The sequence below is a fragment of the Anolis sagrei genome, chromosome X (genome assembly GCF_037176765.1).
Source record: "Anolis sagrei isolate rAnoSag1 chromosome X, rAnoSag1.mat, whole genome shotgun sequence".
NCBI lineage: Eukaryota > Metazoa > Chordata > Lepidosauria > Squamata > Dactyloidae > Anolis > Anolis sagrei.
The window spans coordinates 8,752,019-8,771,754 of record NC_090034.1 but is presented as its reverse complement, the minus strand read 5'-3'; the positions used below and the strand labels follow the sequence as shown (position 1 = coordinate 8,771,754).

Below are 19,736 nucleotides of genomic sequence, written 5' to 3'. Positions count from 1 at the left end.
CAGTCAAAATATTTCGTGGGTAGTCAGCCTCTCCCCTCCCGACATCCCTGTTGCCTCGCCACTATAAGAGGTTTTTGTGAGACCAGTTGCTCTCGTTGCTGTGTGGTTTCGAGGCAGTGCTGTAGTAATGGTGAGGCCCTGGACCATATTGTCATTCTTGGGGATCCACAGACCACAGGTTGAGAACCACTGTTGTATATGAATACTTCTTTGTTATGTATTTCTGTATTTCCCACTTGGCTCAGTATAGTTAGTGAATTAGAAGTATACATGTAGATGATACAGAATACTGGCCTATCCTTTCCCTATCCAGCCATTCATCTATCCATTTAATGTCCTGAGTGTATGGCAATGGCTCCTCTTTGGAAGTGTCATTGAGAACTGTCACGATCATTTCAAGACTTGTCCATTAAAGGAAGAGCAAAGGGAGACTCACTAAGGCCACAGGGTTATTTCACACTTGGGTTTTTGGACTATAGTTCTTCTGGCACCTTTTCCCTGATGTCTCTGGTTCAAGCCTTTTGGTAGACGAACCCTTGTAGGACACCACTTCAGGACCTGAGGAAGGTAAGCTCTTTTCTGAGAGAGAGAAGCTGAGAAGGGAGACCATCTTCCTGTGGTATCTGGTCTTCATTTCCTTGGCCGACCTATAGAGGTTGCCAACGAAGCAATAGCAGATGGGGTTGAGGCTGGAGTTGGTGAGACTGAGCCACTGAGCGAACGGTCGGAGCTGCAAGACCCAGGGGGATGGGGCCACCTCTCGCAAGGACTTGGGACTGTTGAACTCAATCCAGATGTCCATCGTGTAAATGGGCAGCCAGGAGATGGCAAAGAGCAGGACCAAAGCCACCACCATCTGGGCCACCTTCTTGCGAATCTTCAACCTGGACGTCGGCAAAGTTTGGTTCAAGGCACTGCAGTCCCTCAAAGGTCTGGTAGGACACCAGAGCCTATGGACGGTGAGGCAGCAAATGACCATGTTGAACAGGACTGGCAAGCAGTAGAGCATGCAGAAGAGGAGGAAGCTGTAGGCTTTCTTGACCCGTTCCTGAGGCCAGACTTCCCTGCAGATGGGAAACGCCAGGAGAAGACCTGGGACAACTCCAATCTCATCCATTTTGTTCATAAATATAAGAGGCATGCAGATCGTGGAGGAGAAGACCCAAACCACCAGAATGGTGCCCCAGATCTTCCGTCGGGTGAAGAAGGACCTGGCATTGAGTGGGTTGTGCACACTGTAGTACCGGTTCAAGCTGATCATCGTGAGGCTGAGGACGCTGGCGGAGACGGACATCGCCTGGATGAAAGGTACCATCCTACACAGGAAGTCCCCATAGACCCAGGCCTTGTAGACCAAATTGCCGGCAGTGATGGGCATGCAGATACACACCACCATCAGGTCACAGATGGCCAAGTTGATGAGGAGGCTTCTGGTGGCGCTGAGGCGTGGCATCCGGCTTCTGCGCTTCTGGGTGAGCATCCGGAGAGACATGATGTTGCCAATAAAGCCGACCAAGAAGGAGGCCAAGTACATGACGGTGAGGCTGATGGTGACCGGCTCCTTGTCGAAGAGGAAGAGGAGCTTCCCCAGCTCCTCCCAGCCCAGCTCTTGGCTCCCGTTGACTTGTCCCATCACTGAGACATTCTCTGGTTTCCAGAGCTCCAGCAGACTCCCCATCTCTGTGAGGCTGAAGGAGCCGTTCATGGCTCTCTCTTCTCTCCGTCACATGGAGAAGGACAAACAGAAGTGGAAATGATGTCCAGACTGTGAATAGCGAACAAATACGGAGTCTCTCCTCCTACAGCAAGCCTCCAGAAAAATCCTGAGGGTTTAGAGGGAGCTCTCCAGATCTGTAAAAGAGAGTGTTGGATAGAAAATGGTCTAATTAGTGTGGATAATGGACTTAGAATAACAGAATAACAGAATCATAGAACTGGTGAATATCAAGCAAAAACTGATTGGCACAACCTGGGGATCACAACCAGGTACAGTGAAGACATCTGCCCTTGTGCTTTGCTCCTCTGCTACTGAATACATATGCCCAGTATGGGATACATCTCAACATGTTAAAGCACTGGATGCGGTTCTTAATGAGACATGCTGCATTATCACAGGATGTCTACGCCCCATACCACTGGAGAAATTATACTGCTTAGCTGGTATTGCACCACCTCACATCCGTTGGGAAGTAGTAGTCAGTAATGAAAGGACCAAGGCAGTGACATCTCTGGCCCGTTCTCTGTTTTGATATCAGCCAGTAAGCCAACGCCTTAAATCATAGAACCATAGAATTGGAAGAGACCTCATGGGCCATCCAGTCCAACCCCCTGCCAAGCAGGAAAATTGCATTCAAAGCACCCCTGACAGATGGCCAGCTTCTGTTTAAAAGCTTCCAAAGAAGGAGCCTCTAACACACTTTGTGGTAGAGAGTTCCACTGCTGAACAGATCTCACAGTCAGGAAGTTCTTCATAATGTTCAGATGGAATCTCCTTTCTTGTAGTTTGAAGCCATTGTTCCATTGTGTCCTACTCCCCAGGGCAGCAGAAAACAGGCTTGCTCCCTCCTCCCTATGACTTCTTCTCACATATTTATAAATGGCCCTCATAATGTCTCCTCTCAGCCTTCTCTTCTTCAGGTTAAACATGCCCAGCTCTTTAAGCCGCTCCTCATAAGACTTGTTCCAGACCCTCGATCCTTTTAGTCGCCCTCCTCTGGACACATTTCAGCTTGTCAATATCTCTCTTCAAATGTGGTGCCCAGAATTGGACACAATATTCCAGGTGTGGTCTAATCAAGGCAAAATAGAGCATGACTTCCCTAGACCTAGACACTATACTCTATTGATGCAGGCCAAAATCCCATTGGCTTTTTAGCTGCTGTATCACATTGTTGGCTCATGTTGTCCAGAGATTTGTCTCCAAGATTTTTTCCCCACATCCTGCTCTCAAGCCAGGCGTCCCCAATTCTGTATCTTTGCATTTCATTTTTTTCTGACTAAGTGGAGTATCTTGCATTTGTCACTGTTGAACTTCATTTTGTTAGTTTTGGCCCATTTCTCTAATCAAGAAACAGCTTCCTAAGATTGAGAGAGATACTCGCAGGAACACCTCAGCAAGCAAGAATCCAAAAGTGGCAGGTTAGAACCCAACACCGTAATCAGTAGCTGAGACCGGATGAGAAACTCCCTCTTGGGCACAAAGAAGATTGGGAGATCTGGAAGGCCCTGAACAGGCTGCGCTCTGGCACCATGAGATGAGGAGCCAACCTTAAGAAATGGGGCCACAAAATGGAATTGATGACATGCGAGTGTGGAGAAGAGCACACCACAGACCACCTACTACATTGCAACCTGAGTCCTGCCACATGCACAATGGAGGACCTTCTCATACCAGAGGCCCTACAAGTGGCCAGCGTCTGGTCAAAGGACGTTTAGCACAATGCCAAGTTTTTTGTTAAACTTTGTTTGTGTTTTCAAATGCATTTTAATTGTATCCTCAACTTGCTTCTGCTTTCAGAACTGGTATAGACCACAAAGACCATCCAGCCAAACCCTAGCCATGATTTTCGCTTGAATCAATAGGAGTCTAGTGTCTAGATCCAGGAAAGTCATGCTACCCCTCTATTCTGCTTTGGTTAGACCACACCTGGAAAAGCCAATGGGATTTTGGCCTGCATCAATAGGAGCATAGTGTCTAGATCCAGGGAAGTCATGCTACCCCTATATTCTGCCTTGGTTCAACCACACCTGGAATATTGTGTCCAATTTTGGGCACCACAATTCAAGAGAGATATTGACAAGCTGGAATGTGTCCAGAGGAGGGTGACTAAAATGATAAGGGTCTGGAGAACAAGCCCTATGAGGAGCGGCTTAAAGAGCTGGGCATGTTTAGCATGAAAAAGAGAAGGCTGAGAGGAGACATGATAGCCATGTATAAATATGTGAGAGGAAGCCACAGGGAGGAGGGAGCAAGCTTGTTTTGTGCTTCCCCGGAGACTAGGAAGCGGAACAATGGCCTCAAACTACAGGAAAGGAGATTCCATCTGAACATGAGGAATAACTTCCAGGCGGTGAGAGCTGTTCAGCAGTGGAACTCTCTGCCATGGAGTGTGGTGGAGGCACCTTCTTTGGAGGCTTTTAAACAGAGGCTGGATGACCATCTGTTGGGGGTGCTTTGAATGCAATTTTCCTGGTTCTCGGCAGGGAGTTGGACTGGATGGCCCAAGAGGTCTCCTCCAAATCTATGATTCTATAATTAATCAATGATTAAAAAAGCCACTGCCAAAGCATAGCCCTGGGGTCAGGATTGCATTTAGGATTACAACTCCCAGAATCCCCAAACCAGAATTGTCCAAGGGGTACTCAGCCATGGTCTACAATTCGTAGGACTGTAAGAATGAGCACCTTTTATCTCCTCCATCAATCACGCTCTCTTTCATTTCCATCCTAATATCTCAGTAGGCAGCTAATGGAGGATATAAAAACCAAAAGCCTGAAAAGCAGTCAAGGGCTCAACTATCCAGGGCAAGGGCTTTAGGTTAATGCAACTTCAACTCCTCTTGGTTTCAGCACACCTCTGATGAAATCCTCCCAGGGAAATAGAGGGTTTTTAAATACGGGTCAAATCAGGAGAGTCAACATGAATAAATCTGCTCAATAAAGACCTTATGATAGGGTCTGCTTAGAATTGCTGTTAAGTCAGAAATGATTTGGAGATACACAACAACAACACAACAATGATCTAAATCTGTTTGTTAATCTCTATGCTTTTTTCATCAAATTCCACAGTAAAGTATTCACTTTCTCCTTTCATTCCCTTCCCTCTCTCCCTCTTTCTCCTTCCTTCCTTCCTTCCTTCCTTCCTTCCTTCCTTCCTTCCTTCCTTCCTTCCTCCCTCTCTCCCTCCCTCCCTCCCTCCCTCCCTCCCTCCCTCCCTCCCTCCCTCCCTCCCTCCCTCCCTCCCTTTTGTCTTTCTTTCCTTCTCTCTTTCATTTATCTTTCCCTTCCTTCCTTTCATCCTTCTCTTCATCCCTTCCTTCTCTTTTTCCTCTTTCCCTTCCGTCCTTCTATCCTTCCTTCCACCTTCCTTCCTTCCTTCCTTCCGTGTGTCCCTTTTCTGTTTCCTTCCTTCTCTCTTTCCTCTCACCTTCCTGCTCTCCTTCTTTCTCCTTCCATTCTTCCTTTCCTACCCCCCTTTCATCTTTCCTTCTCTCTTTCCTCCTTCCTTTCCCCTTCCTTCCTTCCCTCCCTCTCTCCCTCCTTCCCTTTTGTCTTTCTTTCCTTCTCTCTTTCCTTTATCCTTCCCTTCCTTCCTTTCATCCTTCTCTTCATCCCTTCCTTCCGTCTCTTTTTCCTTCCACCTTTCCTTCCCTCCTTCCATCCTTCCTTCCTTCCTTCCACCTACCTTCCTTCCTTCCTTCCTTCCTTCCTTCCTTCCTTCCTTCCTTCCTTCCTTCCTTCCTCCTGCCTGCCTGCCTTCCGTGTATCCCTTTTCTGTTTCCTTCCTTCACTCTTTCCTCTCACCTCCCTGCTCTCCTTCTTTCTCCTTCCATTCTTCCTTCCCTTCCTCCCTTTTATCTTTCCTTCTCTCTTTCCTTCTCTCTTTCCTTCCTCCTTCCCTTCCCTCCCTTTTGTCTTTCTTTCCTTCTTTCTTTCCTTTATCCTTCCCTTCCTTCTCTTTTTCCTCCCTCCCTCCTTTCTTCTTTTCTTCCTTCTTTCTTCCCTCCATCCTTCCTTTCTTCCTTTCTTCCTTTCTTCCTCTCTCTCTCTCCCCCCCCCCCCCCCCTTTCTTGCAAATGCCAGCTTCCTCCTGCTATTTATGGACAGGTAAGTATTCATTCATCCACTAACTTATTTTAAAAGCATTCCGTGTAGCTGTTACTGTTTTATTAAAAGCATCCGGGTCTCCTCAAATGGAAAGTGCCTTTCTGCTTCTCAGTAGGACTTTTCACACTATTTTGTTTCTTAATGCAGATGCACTCATCTCTATCTATTTATCTATCTATCTTCTACCTATATAATGTGTGTATGTATCTGGCAGCTTTCCGATTGGCTCCCACTTCCACAGACCACTGCAACCCCCACGAATGATGGACCTGGACCAAACTTGGCACCCAGATCTTCCATGACCTACCTCATGTTCTGGTGCAGTTTTGGGGAGAAAGGGGCATGGATAATGAGATTTGCAGTACCTTCACCTCATTCGGCTCCCACAGACCACTGCAACCCCCATGAATGATGGAGCTGTGGCAGATTTCTGATTGGCTCCCACTTCCACAGACCACTACAACTCCCATGATTGATGGACCTGGACCAAATTTGGCACCCGGATCTTCCATGACCTACCTCATGTTCTGGTGCAGTTTTGGGGAGAATGGGGCATGGATAATGAGATTTGTGGTACCTTCACCTCATTTGGCTCCCACAGACCACTGCGACCCCCATGAATGATGGACCTGTGGCAGCTTTCTGATTGGCTCCTACTTCCACAGACCACTGCAACCCCCATGAATGATGGACCTGGACCAAACTTGGAAACCAGACCTTCCATGACCTACCTCATGTCCTGGTGCAGTTTGGGGAGAATGGGTTATGGATGATGAGATTTGCAGTACCTTCACATCATTAAGCTCCCACAGACCATTGCAACCCTCATGAATGACGGACCTGGATCATATTTGGCACACAGACCCTCCATAACCCACTTTACATCCTGATGTGGATGATGGGATTTGTAGTACTTGCAATCACCTTAGCACCCACAGACCACCGCAACCCCTACGAATGATGGACCTGGACCAAATATTGGCACCCAGACCTTCCATGACCCACCTCGCATCCTGGTGCAGTTTGGGGGAGAATGGAGCATGGATGATGAGATTTGCAGTACCTTCACCTCATTCAGCTCCCACAGACCACTGCAACCCCCACGAATGATGGACCTGGGCCATATTTGGCATACAGACCCTCCCCCATGACCCACTTTACATCCTGGTGTGGTTACAGGTAGGATGGACCACAGATTATGGGACCACTGCAACCCTCACGAATGATGGACCTGGACCAAACCTGGCATCCAGACCTTCCATGACCCAACTCATGCCCTGGTGCAGTTTGGGGAGAATGGGTTATGGATGATGAGATTTGCAGTACCTTCACCTCATTTGGCTCCCACAGACCATTGCGACCCTCACAAATGACGGGCCTGGACCATATTTGGCATACAGACCCCTCATGACCCACTTTATGCCCTGGTGCAGTTATGGGGAGGATTGACTACGGATGATGGGATTTGCAGTACTTTCAATCACTTCAGCTCCCACAGACCACTGCAACCCTCATGAATGATGGACCTGGACCAAACTTGGCACCCAGGCCTTCCATGACCCACAACACGTCCTGGTTCACTTTGGGAGAGAATGGAGCATGGATGATGAGATTCCCAGTACCTTAACCTCATTTGGCTCCCACAGACCACTGCGACCCCCACGAATGATGGACCTGGACCATATTTGTCACACAGACCCCTCCCCCCCATGCCCCACTTTATGTCCTGGTGTGGTTAGGGGGAGGATGGACCACAGATTATGGGATTTGCAGTACTTTCAATCACTTCTGCTCCCACAGACCACTGTGACCCCCACCAATAACGGATATGGACCAAATTTGGCACACAAATCCCCATGACCAGCAGAACATAGTGGAGGGGATTGGGAGAGAATGACCTACGATTCTGGGAATTGTAATCTACCTACATCCTTATGCACGAGGACCATTATGTAGTTTTAAGAATGCTGTATCTATTTGGTTTTCCTTGGTTTTTAATTACGCAGGTGCGAGTCCATACAGTATGTTGTATTTTAAGGGTGCATCTTGCCATCGATATATGTAGCATTTTAATGATTTATAGGATTTTAATTGTGTTTTTAAATATTGTATTGGTTTTTATGTTTATATATATTTGCCTTATATGTGAAAGACCTATGGTCTAAGCATTGAATAAACTTGCACTTACTTACTTACATCCTTATGCATCCTTACATCCTTTATGTCCTGGTGCAGTTAGGAGGAGGATTGACTATGGACGATGGGATATGCAGTACTTTCAATCACTTCAGCTCCCACAGACTACTGCTACCCCCACCAATAATGGATCTGGACCAAACTTGGCACACAGATCCCCATGACCAGCAGAACATAGTGGGGGTTGGGGGGTTGGGGGAGAATGACCCACGATTCTGGGAATTGTAGTTCACTTACATCCTTATGCATTTTCTAATGGGAGCATTCATAGAAAACAAAAGGAAATACTGGCTTTTTTTCTATTAAATAGCATTACACGTTATCAAACTGAGATTACTAAACTTTCCAAAACAAACCCTAACCCTTTTTCAAATAATTCAGGCACTGCTGGGTCCCAAGCTAGTCGATATAATAAAAGTCAGTGTTTGTATGTTTGTATGTATTTGTGTATGTGGCAGCTTTCTGATTGGCTCCTACTTCCACAGGCCACTGCAACTCCCACAAATGACGGACGTGGACCAAACTTGGCACACATAACTCCCATGACCCCTTTTACATCTTGGTGTGGTTTAGGCAAGGAATGATGGGATTTGCAGTACTTTTCATCACTTCTGCTTCCCCAAACCACTGCGACCTCCATCAACAATGGATCAGGACCAAACTTGGCACACAGATGCCCCATGACCCACTTTACATCCTGGTGAAGTTTGAGAGAGAATGGACCATGGATGATGACGATGATTATTATTATTATTAACTTCATTTGTACCCCACTACCATCTCCCCAAGGGACTCGGTGTGGCTTACATGAGGCCGAGCCCAAACACAACAACAAAAGCAATAAAACATCAATACAAGCAATTAAAAAACACAGACAATAAAATACACAACATTGTCAAAAAAGCAACACATAATTAAAACAGTGGGAAGGCCAAATGTAGAGTTGGGCCAAATAATGCTGGGCCATAAACGAAAGGTGATACTAGTGTTTGTGGAGGGCATACAAGCAGACTCAGGGAAATGCAAAGTGCTTTGAAGGACAAAGTGCTATGGGATTTGGGATTTGCAGTACCTTCATTCACTTCCTGAGACCACTGCAACCTCCACAACATTACACATTACTAAACGTCACAAAACTAACAAGTAACAATGACATCTAATCTCCTCTCAACAAAAGTTTGATCTAGGCACTGTCAGGCCATTATATGCTAATCAAGGTGGTCAGTTGAAACATTCACACCTAGCTCCAGCAGACAAGAGTCCTTTGTCTCACCCTGGTCATTCCACAGATATATAAACCCTTTTTCCTAGTTCCAACAGACCTCACAACCTCTGAGGATGCTTGCCATAGATGCAGGTGAAACGTCAGGGGAGAATGCCTCTAGACCAGTGGTTCTCAACGTTCCTAATGCCTTGACCCATTAATACAGTTCCTCATGTTGTGGTGACCCCCAGCCATTAAATTATTTTCGTTACTACTTCATAACTGTAATTTTGCTACTGTTATGAATCGTTATGTAAATATCTGATATGCAGGATGTATTCTCATTCACTGGACCAAATTTGGCACAAATACCCAATATGCCCAAATTTGAATACTGGTGGGGTTGGGATGGGAGGATTGGTGGGAGGATGGGGTTTGGTGAGTTTGGGAGTTGTAGTTCAGCTACATCCAGAGAGCACTGTGGGCTCAAACAATGATGGGTCTGTACCGAACTTGGCACAAATACTCAATATGCCCAAATATGTACACTGGTGAAGTTTGGGGGAAATAGACCTTGACATTTAGGAGTTGTAATTGCTGGGATTTATAGTTCACCTACATTCAAAGAGCATTTTGAACTACACTAACAGTGGACTTGAACCAAACTTGGCACACAAAACTCCCATGACCAACAGAAAATACTGGAAGGGTTTGGTGGGCATTGACCTTGGGTTTTAGAGTTGTAGTTCGCCTACATCCAGAGAGCACTGTGGACTCAAACAATGATGGATCTGGATAAAACTTGGCACGAATATTCAATATGCTCAAATGTGAACACTGGTAAAGTTTGGGGAAAATAGACCTTGACATTTGTGAGTTGTAGTTGCTGGGATTTATAGTTTACCTACACACAAAGAGCAATTTAATTGGACCAAAATTACCACACAGAACCCCCATGACCAACAGAAAATACTATGTTTTCTGATGGTGTTTGGCGACCCCTCTGACACCCCCTGGCAACCCCCGCAGGGGTCCCGACCCCCAGGTTGAGAACCACTGCTCTAGACCATGGCCATATAGCTCGGAAAAACCTACAACAACCCAGTGATTCCGGCCATGAAAGCCTTCGACAATACATTTAACAATGCCTTTTTCATATAACATGGGCACCAACGGGTTCCAAAGCTAGTAATATAATAAAACTGATGAAAAGGACTCAAGGTTTTGGACAGTGAGGCTGTAGTCAGATAAATGCATATTTCAGACAAAGTGTGCCATTCTGTACTCAGAGGTAAGTTCATTGAGACTCATTGGGAAGTCTGATCTGGCCACAGTGGTCCACGCTCTTGTCACATCCCGAATAGACTACTGCAACGCACTCTACGTGGGGTTGCCCTTGAAGACGGTTCGGAAACTTCAACTGGTCCAGCGAGCGACAGCCAGGCTGCTCACTGGAGCGACATACAGAGAGCATACCACCCCCCTGTTGTGTCAGCTCCACTGGCTGCCGGTTCAGTTCCGAGCCCAATTCAAGGTGCTGGTCTTGACCTACAAAACCCTGTACGGTTCCGGTCCAGTGTATCTCTCCGAACGTATCTCCCTCTACGTCCTACCACGGAATCTAAGATCATCTGAGGGGGCCCTGCTCTTGACCCCACCGCTTTCCCAAGTGAGGCTGGTGGGGACGAGGAGCAGGGCCTTCTCAGTGGTGGCCCCTCACCTGTGGAACTTACTCCTGGCGGATATCAGGACATCTACATCACTCCTGTCCTTCAGGAGGAAGGTAAAGACGTGGTTGTGGGACCAGGCCCTCGGGCAATCTGCCAACCAAGTGGTGGCCCCTCACCTGTGGAACTCACTCCCGGCGGATATCAGGACATCTACATCACTCCTGTCCTTCAGGAGGAAGGTAAAGACGTGGTTGTGGGACCAGGCCTACGGGCAATCTGCCAACCAAGTAAGGACAACCAGACAAATAGGACCGGCAGGACTGATAAATGTGGAATGAAATTCTGAACTATGAGGTAGCGAATATTGATTGGCAATAAGGAGCAATTGGTTTGTATCGGTTTGTATGAAACTTTTATGGGTTTTATTGGTTATAGATATGATGTATTGTTGTTGTTTGCTATTTTGTGCTATTGTGTTTTATTATTGTTGTATGTTACGGGCATCGAATTGTGCCTTGGATATGTAAGCCACCCTGAGTCCCCTTCGGGGTGAGAAGGGCGGGGTAAAAGTAAACCAAATAAATAAATAAATAAATTTCAGGAAAACCAGGTACTATAAGTTGTCCAAAGTCTCCTTGAACTCAATCAGGTTTACACCGTAAATGCAAGGGAGCATGGGTATTCCTTGTAGTACTTTCAACAGCTGACCTTAGTTTTCCTTTGTCTCCACCAGACCCTGCCTTTGCTAGTCTTTAGCTGCCAGGCAAAAGTGGTTCTTTCGCATGAATATCTACGGATGTCGGATTAATCTGGAGTGTGCTTTGGTAGTCATACCTTGTAATGTGGACTCAGGTTGCATGTGCTCCGGGGCGTCCCTGTCAACATTGCTTGGGTTTGATGATGCTTAGCTGCCTTTGTGGAGTGAGGACGGACTGGGAATATTGCACACGGATAAATATGGGTGCTCCCTTGCGGATAAAGCACCCTGAACACAGTAACACAGAGTAAAGCTCTGCAGCATGAGGAAATATTCTTGACACCCGCTGGGTAATTCTGGTGCAATGAGGACGAGGTACTTTGCACCATTACTTGGGATTGGAGGCACAGCGCCAGGCCCAGAAATTGCGTGTATGTGTGCGGATCAGATGAGGGTCTCATAAACAAGGAAGAATCCTAAAGTGTTTGGCTTGGCGTGAACGCTGTCTGTCTGCAGCTTGTTGCAGGCACAACAAGTAACATCCAGATTGGGCAATTGAGCTTCAAAGGGACACTTTGGGTTGTCCTTTGCAGAGGAAATCCCTTTGAAATCGGAAAATCAAGAGAGCCAGGTTGAACCTTAAGAGGAAGAAAAGGAGAGAGGGGGAAAGAGGAGGAGGAAGAAGAAGAAGATGAAGAGAAGGAGATGAAGAAGAGGAGGAAGAGGGGGAAGAAAGAGCAGGAGGAGATAAAGAAGATAATGGGGAGGAAGAGAAAAAGAGGAAGAGGAAGAAGAAGAGGAGGAGGAAGAAGAGGAGGAATGAGAAGGAGATAAAGAAGAGAATGGGGAGGAAGAGAAAAGAGGAGGAATGAGGAGGAGATAAGAGAATGGGGAGGAAGAGAGAAAAGAGGAATAAGAAGGGGAGGAGGAGGAAGAAGAGAAGGAAGCAGGAGGAGATAAAGAAGAGAATGGGAAGGAAGAGAAAAAGAAAAAGTATGAAGATGAAGAGGAGGAGGAGGAGGAAAGCAAAGGAGACAAAGAAGAGAATGGGGAGGAAGAGAAAAAGAGGAAGAGGAAGAAGAGTAGGAGGAAGAAGAGGAGGAATGTAAAGGAGATAAAGAAGAGAATGGGTAGGAAGAGAGAAATAGGAAGAGGAAGAAGAAGAGGAGGAGGAGGAAGAAGAGGAGGAAGAAGGAGGAAATAAAGAAGAGAACGGGGAGGAAGAAAAAAGAGGAATAAGAGGTGGAAGAAGAGGAGGAATGAGGAGGAGATAAGAGAATGGGAGGAAGAAAAAAGGAAGAAGAAGAGGAGGAGGAGGAAGAAGAAGAGGTGGAAGCAGGAGGAGATACTTAAGAGAATGGGGAAGAAGAGATAAAGAGAAAGAGGATGAAGACGAAGAGGAGGAGGAAAGAGAAGGAGACAAAGAAGATAATGGGGAGGAAGAGAAAAAGAAGAAGAGGAGTAGGAGGAAGAAGAGGAGGAATGAGGAGGAGATAAAGAAGAGAATGGGGAGGAAGAGGAAAAGAGGAAGAGGAAGAGGAAGGGGAAGAAGAAGAAGAAGAAGAAGAAGAAGAAGAAGAGGAGGAGGAGGAGGAGGAGGAGGAGGAACCTCAAAACCCATAGCTGAACCCCTGTTCTATAAATGGCAATGTAGGTGGGTGCATAGTGATTAGAGCAGCATTCTTCCAACCCAGCATCCTTCATTCTGTACAACTTCCATCAACCTTCACCAACTGTAGCAGATGGAGATGATGGGAGATGTTGTCCAGTACATTTGGATGGAGGCTAATTGGAGGAATCTGAGTGAAACCACATTCAGATCCTCTCCTGGCTATGAAGCTCACATGGGTCTATCATGCTAACCTACTTGGCAGGGCTGATATGAAGATTAAACAAATAGAGAAGGAGAGGAGAACAGATACAGAGTGCTTTGAAAAAGAGGAAGATGCATTTAATATATTTTATATAAGCGGCTTTGAGCTCTGTAGTGCAAAGGCAGGATGTGCTGTGATTTAATGGCCAGTCACTTATCGATTGTATATTATTAAGACAGACCCTGGACAAAGAATTACACCTTAGCCAATAAATCTGATTATTCTCCCCTTCCGGTGCTTGGTGCTGAAAGGACAGCTCCCATCCAGCCCTCATCCTTTGACATTGCTTTCCCCAAAGAAAGGAGGGAATGCCTCCCTCCCAGCCCCATGACTTCCCTCCAAATGCTGTTCTTTCCAAAGCAAAGGCACTTACTCTGAGTCCACAAAGTGGGGAAGTTCCTCCGGAGCGATGCATCTATCCCTGTGAAGGATAATTTCCAAAGGAGGGTTTCTTCAACCTCTGCGGTTCTTCTCCTTCGCTGCTCCGAACCCGCTCTCTCCTGTCCTGGCAATGCACATTGCACAACCCACAACTCCCCCTCCTGCCAGGATTATGCAAAGTCCTGCTCCAAGCCCCAATGCATCTCCCATGATCTGTGAGCTCTTTCCTCCCAACCCCATCCTTCCAAAACTCAACCCCACTCTCAGCTCACTTTCCAAAGCCCATTTTCTTACCCCGTTTCGGGCACTCCGTCCTCCCTTGTGCTCTTCTCCATGCTGCGAAGCTCTTGTGCAGAGAGAGACTTCTGCATCCCTGGGCAGATGTCGGAAGCATCCGTGCAATCTCTTGAGCCACACAAACTTTACTCCAAGCGACAAGGCATGTGCTACCTTTCCCCTTCCTGATGTGCAGGAACACAACCCTGTCCATTCATATACTTCTCCGATTATTCAGAAACACACACCTCTCTCCCTATGCTTTCTCTTTCACGCACAGTGAGCACATACGATGCACTTTTCCCTCTGCTAAACTGTCTTTGGTGCCTAAAACGAGAACCACATCTTTTCCTACCCAAAGCTATGCTGCACAACATCCTCTTCTCTCAGCATCAGCTTTGGCTTCTCTTTCCCTCGGTGCTTCTTCTATTATTATTTTTTTTTTTGTCCAGCCTTCAGTGTGTTTGGCAGCCATGGATACCGAAGAAAGAGTTGTCAATGATATCAAATGGGGCATCTTTGCTATATGCTGCTCATCTCTGGAGAAGCTCAGCTGTGTATTTATTTGACTTATAGTCTGCTTTTCTTCCATAGCTGCTTACTTTGGATGACTAAAGCAAGGGTACTAACAGAATCTGAATATTTGAGGCAAGTGTGAATGTTGCAATTGCCCACCTTGATTAGCATTTAATGGCCTTGCTGCTTCAAAGCCTGGCTAATTGCTGCCTTGGGGAATCCTTTGTTTGGAGGTTTTAGAAGCTTGGCTGTTGTAGGTTTTTTCGGGCTATGTAGCCATGTTCTAGAGGTATTCGCTTCTGACGTATCGCCTGCATCTATGGCAAGCATCCTCAGAGGTAGTGAGGTCTGTTGGAACTAGGGAAAAGGGTTTATATATCTGTGTAATGACCAGGGTGGGACAAAGGACTCTTGTCTGCTGGAGCTAGGTGTGAATGTTTCAGCTGACCACCTTGATTAGCATATAATGGCCTGAAAGTGCCTAGAGCAAACTTTTGTTGAGAGGTGCTTAGATGTTCTTGTTTGTTTCCTCTCTGTTGTTGTGCTGTTGCAATTTTAGAGTTTTTTAATACTGGCAGCCAGATTTTGTTCATTTTCATGGTTTCCTCCTTTCTGTTGAAATTGTCCACATGCTTCTTGTGGATTTCAATGGCTTCTCTGTGTAGTCTGTGAGAGTGGTCCAGCATGTCTGTGTTCTCACATAATATGCTGTGTCCAGGTTGGTTCTAATCACCTCTCAACAAAAGTTTGCTCTATTTATTTATTATTTATTTAGAAGATTTATATACCGGCCTTCTCCACCTCGATGAGGGACTCAGGTCGGTTTACAGAGCATTTGATGGCCTGGCACTGCCAGGCCATCAAATGCTAATCAAGGTGGTCAGTTGAGACATTCACATCTAGCTCCAGCAGACAAGAGTCCTTTGTCCCACCCTGGTCATTCCACAGATATATAAACCCTTTTTCCTAGTTCCAACAGACCTCACTACCTCTGATGATGCTTGCCATAGATGCAGGCGAAACGTCAGGAGAGAATGCCTCTAGAACATGGCCATACAGCCCAAAAAAATCTACAACAACCCAATCTCTGCTATGTATTTATTTGACTTATAGTCTGCTTTTCTTCCATAGCTGCTTACTTTGGATGACTAAAGCAAGGGTACTAAAAGAATCTGAATATTTGAGGCAAGTGTGAATATTGCAATTGGCCACCTTGATTTGCATTTAATGGCTTTGCTGCTTCAAAGCCTGGCTGATTGCTGCCTGGGGGAATCCTTTGTTTGGTGGTGTTAGAAGCAATCAGCCAGGCTTCGAAGCTTCATGTTTAACTTCTTGTCCATGAAGACCCCAAGATCTTTTTCACACGTACTGCTCTCGAGCCAGGCATTGTCCCCCATTCTGTCTCTTTGCATTTCGTTTTTCCTGCCAAAGTGGAGTATCTTGCATTTGTCACTGTTGAACTTCATTTTGTTAGTTTTGGCCAATTATCTCTCTAATCTGTGAAGATCGTTTTGAATTCTGCTCCTGTCCTCTGGAGTATTGGCTATCGCTCCCAATTTGCTGTTGTCTGCAAACTTGATGATCATGCCTTCTAACCTTTCATCTAAGTCATTAATAAAGATTTTGAACAAGACTGGGCCCATTATATAATAATAATAATAATAATAATAATAATAATAATAATTTAAATAGCTTTTTATGACACCCAAAATCAGCTTATTCTGCCTAATAGTAGGGCAGGCCCTTCCCCAGCTGGTTTGCATCCTATCAGCTCGATCCCTTTTCAGCTTGATCCCTGCCTATTACAGGGAAAACCAGCTGATCCCTAATCCATCTAAAACACAGCCTTTCACCTTAAGAACAGACAAGCACCCCGAGCTCTGAGGATCACCTGGGAAGGAATCCCACAGGAGCATTGCAGCACACCCAAATACCTGGGAGTCACTCTGGACCGTGCTCTCTGACCTACAAGAAGCACTGCCTGAACATCAAGCAAAAAGTGGGCGCTAGAAACAACATCATACGAAAGCTGACTGGCACAACCTGGGGATCACAACCAGACACAGTGAAGACATCTGCCCTACCACTATGCTATTCTGCTGCTGAGTATGCATGTCCAGTGTGGAACACATCTCACCACACTAAAACAGTAGATGTGGCTCTTAATGAGACATGCCACATTATCACGGGGTGTCTGCGCCCTACACCACTGGAGAAATTACATTGCTTAGCCGGTATTGCACCACCTGACATCCGCTGGGAAGTAGCAGCCAATAATGAAAGGACCAAGGCAGTGACATCTCAAGCCCATCCCTTGTTTGGGTATCAGCCAGCACGTTAATGACTGAAATCAAGACATAGTTTTCTAAGATCTACAGAGACACTAGCTGGAACACCCCAGCAAGCAAGAGTCCAACAGTGGCAGGCTCAAACCCAGAACCTCAACCAATGGCTGATACCAAATGAGAGACTCCCTCTCGGGCACACAGAAAACTGGGCGACTTGGAAGATGCTGAACAGACTGCGCTCTGGCTCCACGAGATGCAGAGCCAACCTTAAGAAATGGGGCTACAAAGTGGAATCCACGACACGCGAGTGGGGAGAAGAGCAAACCACTGACCACCTGCTGCAATGCAACCTGAGCCCTGCTACTTGCACAAGGGAGGACCTTCTTGCGGCAACACCAGAGGCACTCCAAGTGGCCAGATACTGGTCAAAGGATATTTAATCAACTACCAAGCTTGCAAGCTCTGTGTCTCTTGTATGTTTGTTTGTTTGTTTTTGTTAAAAATGTAATACAAATGTCTGGTTGCTGATGACATGATAAATAAATAGCTTGATGCCTTTCCTTGATGCAGTGGCTACTGGTGGAACTTCTCTGGGTTGTAGTCTGAACTTTGACAGAGTTGGGGTGGGGCAAGGAGCTGTTCCCTGGTGCAGTTAGGTGTGAATGTTTAGCTGATCACCTTCATTAGCATTTGAAGGCCTGCCTGAGCCTGGGAAAATCTGTTGCTGGGAGGTGTTAATCTGTGCCTGGTTTTTTCCTCTCTGTTGTTTAGCTGTTATAATTTTAGAGTTTTTTAATACTGGTGGCCAGATTTTGTTCATTTTCATGGTCTCTTCCTTTCTGTTGAAATTGTCCACATGCTTGTGGATTTCAATGGCTTCTCTGTGTAGTCTGACGTGGTTGTTGGTGTGGTCCAGCATTTCTGTGTTCTCAAATAATATGCTGTGTCCAGAACACAGAAATGCTGGACCACAACAACAACCACCATGTCAGACTACACAGAGAAGCCATTGAAATCCACAAGCATGTGGACAATTTCAACAGAAAGGAAGAGACCATGAAAATGAACAAAATGAACAAAATCTGGCTACCAGTATTAAAAAACTCTAAAATTATAACAGCTAAACAACAGAAAGGAAAAAAAAACCAGGCACAGATTAACACCTCCCAGCAACAGATTTTCCCAGGCTCAGGCAGGCCTTCAAATGCTAATGAAGGTGATCAGCTAAACATGCACACCTAGCTCCAGCAGAGAAGAGCTCTTTGCCCCACCCCAGCCATTCCACAGATATATAAACCCATTTTTCCTACTTCCAACAGACCTCACAACCTCTGAGGATGCTTGCCATAGATGCAGGCGAAACGTCAGGAAAAATGCCTCTAGAACATGGCTCTATAGCCACAAGAACCTAGTGATTCCAGCCATGAAAGCCTTTGACAATACTTTGACAGAGTTATTTTTATGTGGGAGGTTAGGGTTGTAAACCTATAAAGTTCTGAATAGAACCCGTAAGGCATCCACTCCCTGCCTGATATCAGGGCAACTGATTACCAAGGCCTGCCTGCATTGTAGGTTAATTTTCTTTATCTTTCTTGTTATTGAGATAGATGCACAATGTCATCCCATTTCAACTTTTGCTAGCAAATGAAACATTCATGCAAATGCAAGTAGGTTAGAGAAAAACAAAGCTGTGCTTCCTGCAGAGCCAAAGTGTGGAGAGTACGCAATATGCTGTTGAAGAGAAAATTTAGAATAGAGGGATTGGGTTCATCAGAGAAATAATGGCCCTTTCTTTTGATGAGGGACGTAGTTGGGTTTGGGGAGAAATGATGGGCCGAGGCCAACTAGGCAATTAAATTGATTGCTGGATTGTGTTGCCAACTTGCTCTTCTTTTTTTTTACTACTTGCTGAGCTTAAAGAGCTACAGGATGCAAACCTGTTGCAGTATTTGAAGCTCTCACTGTTTGCACAATAACAAATCACAGCTTAGCAGCGGAAAAAGGGGCAGGAACATGATGAGGAAATGAGTAGGTGGCATCTTAAGAAAATGTTGACCATTTCCGCTACCTTGGCAGCCACCTCTCCACAATAGTCAACATTGACACTGAAATTCAACACCGCCTGAGCTCTGCGAGTGCAGCCTTTTCCCGAATGAAACAGAGAGTGTTTGAGGACCGGGACATCCATAGGGATACCAATGGGGGACGATGCCTGGCTCGAGAGCAGTACGTGTGAAAAAGATCTTGGAGTCCTCATGGACAACAAGTTAAACTTGAGCCAACAATGTGATGTGGCAGCAAAAAAAGCCAATGGGATTTTGGCCTGCATCAATAGGAGCATAGTGTTTAGATCTAGGGAAGTAATGCTACCCCTCTATTCTGCTTTGGTTAGACCACACCTGGAATATTGTGTCCAATTCTGGGCACCACAATTGAAGAGAGATATTGACAAGCTGGAATGTGTCCAGAGGAGGGCGACTAAAGTGATCAAGGGTCTGGAGCGCCCTATGAGGAGCGGCTTAAGGAGCTGGGCATGTTTAGCCTGAAGAAGAGAAGGTTGAGAGGAGATATGATAGCCATGTATAAATATGTGAGAGGAAGCCACAGGGAGGAGGGAGCAAGCTTGTTTTCTGCTTCCTTGGAGACTAGGACGCAACGGAACAATGGCTTCAAACTACAAGAGAGGAGATTCCATCTGAACACGAGGAAGAACTTCCTGACTGTGAGAGCCGTTCAGCAGTGGAACTCTCTGCCCCAGAGTGTGGTGGAGGCTCCTTCTTTGGAGGCTTTTAAACAGAGGCGGGATGG

At 46.0% G+C, this 19,736-nt stretch overlaps 1 protein-coding gene across 2 annotated transcripts; it reads right to left on the bottom strand.

The window, feature by feature from the left end:
• Positions 1-206: 206 nt before the first annotated feature.
• LOC132780743 (QRFP-like peptide receptor) lies at positions 207-14,498 on the bottom strand. 2 transcript variants are annotated; one of them, XM_060784488.2, is made up of 2 exons: positions 14,143-14,498; positions 207-1,851 (listed from the first exon to the last, which is right to left on the bottom strand). In XM_060784488.2, the coding sequence occupies exon 2, from the start codon at positions 1,703-1,705 to the stop codon at positions 455-457; it is 1,251 nt and encodes a 416-aa protein (XP_060640471.2). In that variant the 5' UTR covers positions 1,706-1,851; positions 14,143-14,498; the 3' UTR covers positions 207-454. The 2 variants fall into 2 exon arrangements, with proteins under 2 accessions (XP_060640471.2, XP_060640470.2); XM_060784487.2 differs by lacking the exon at positions 14,143-14,498 and adding an exon at positions 13,841-13,967.
• Positions 14,499-19,736: the final 5,238 nt, after the last annotated feature.

Bases quoted from the DNA above. Each gene is read 5' to 3' on its own strand.
- LOC132780743 (XM_060784488.2), bottom strand. From the start codon at position 1,705: ATGAACGGCTCCTTCAGCCTCACAGAGATGGGGAGTCTGCTGGAGCTC.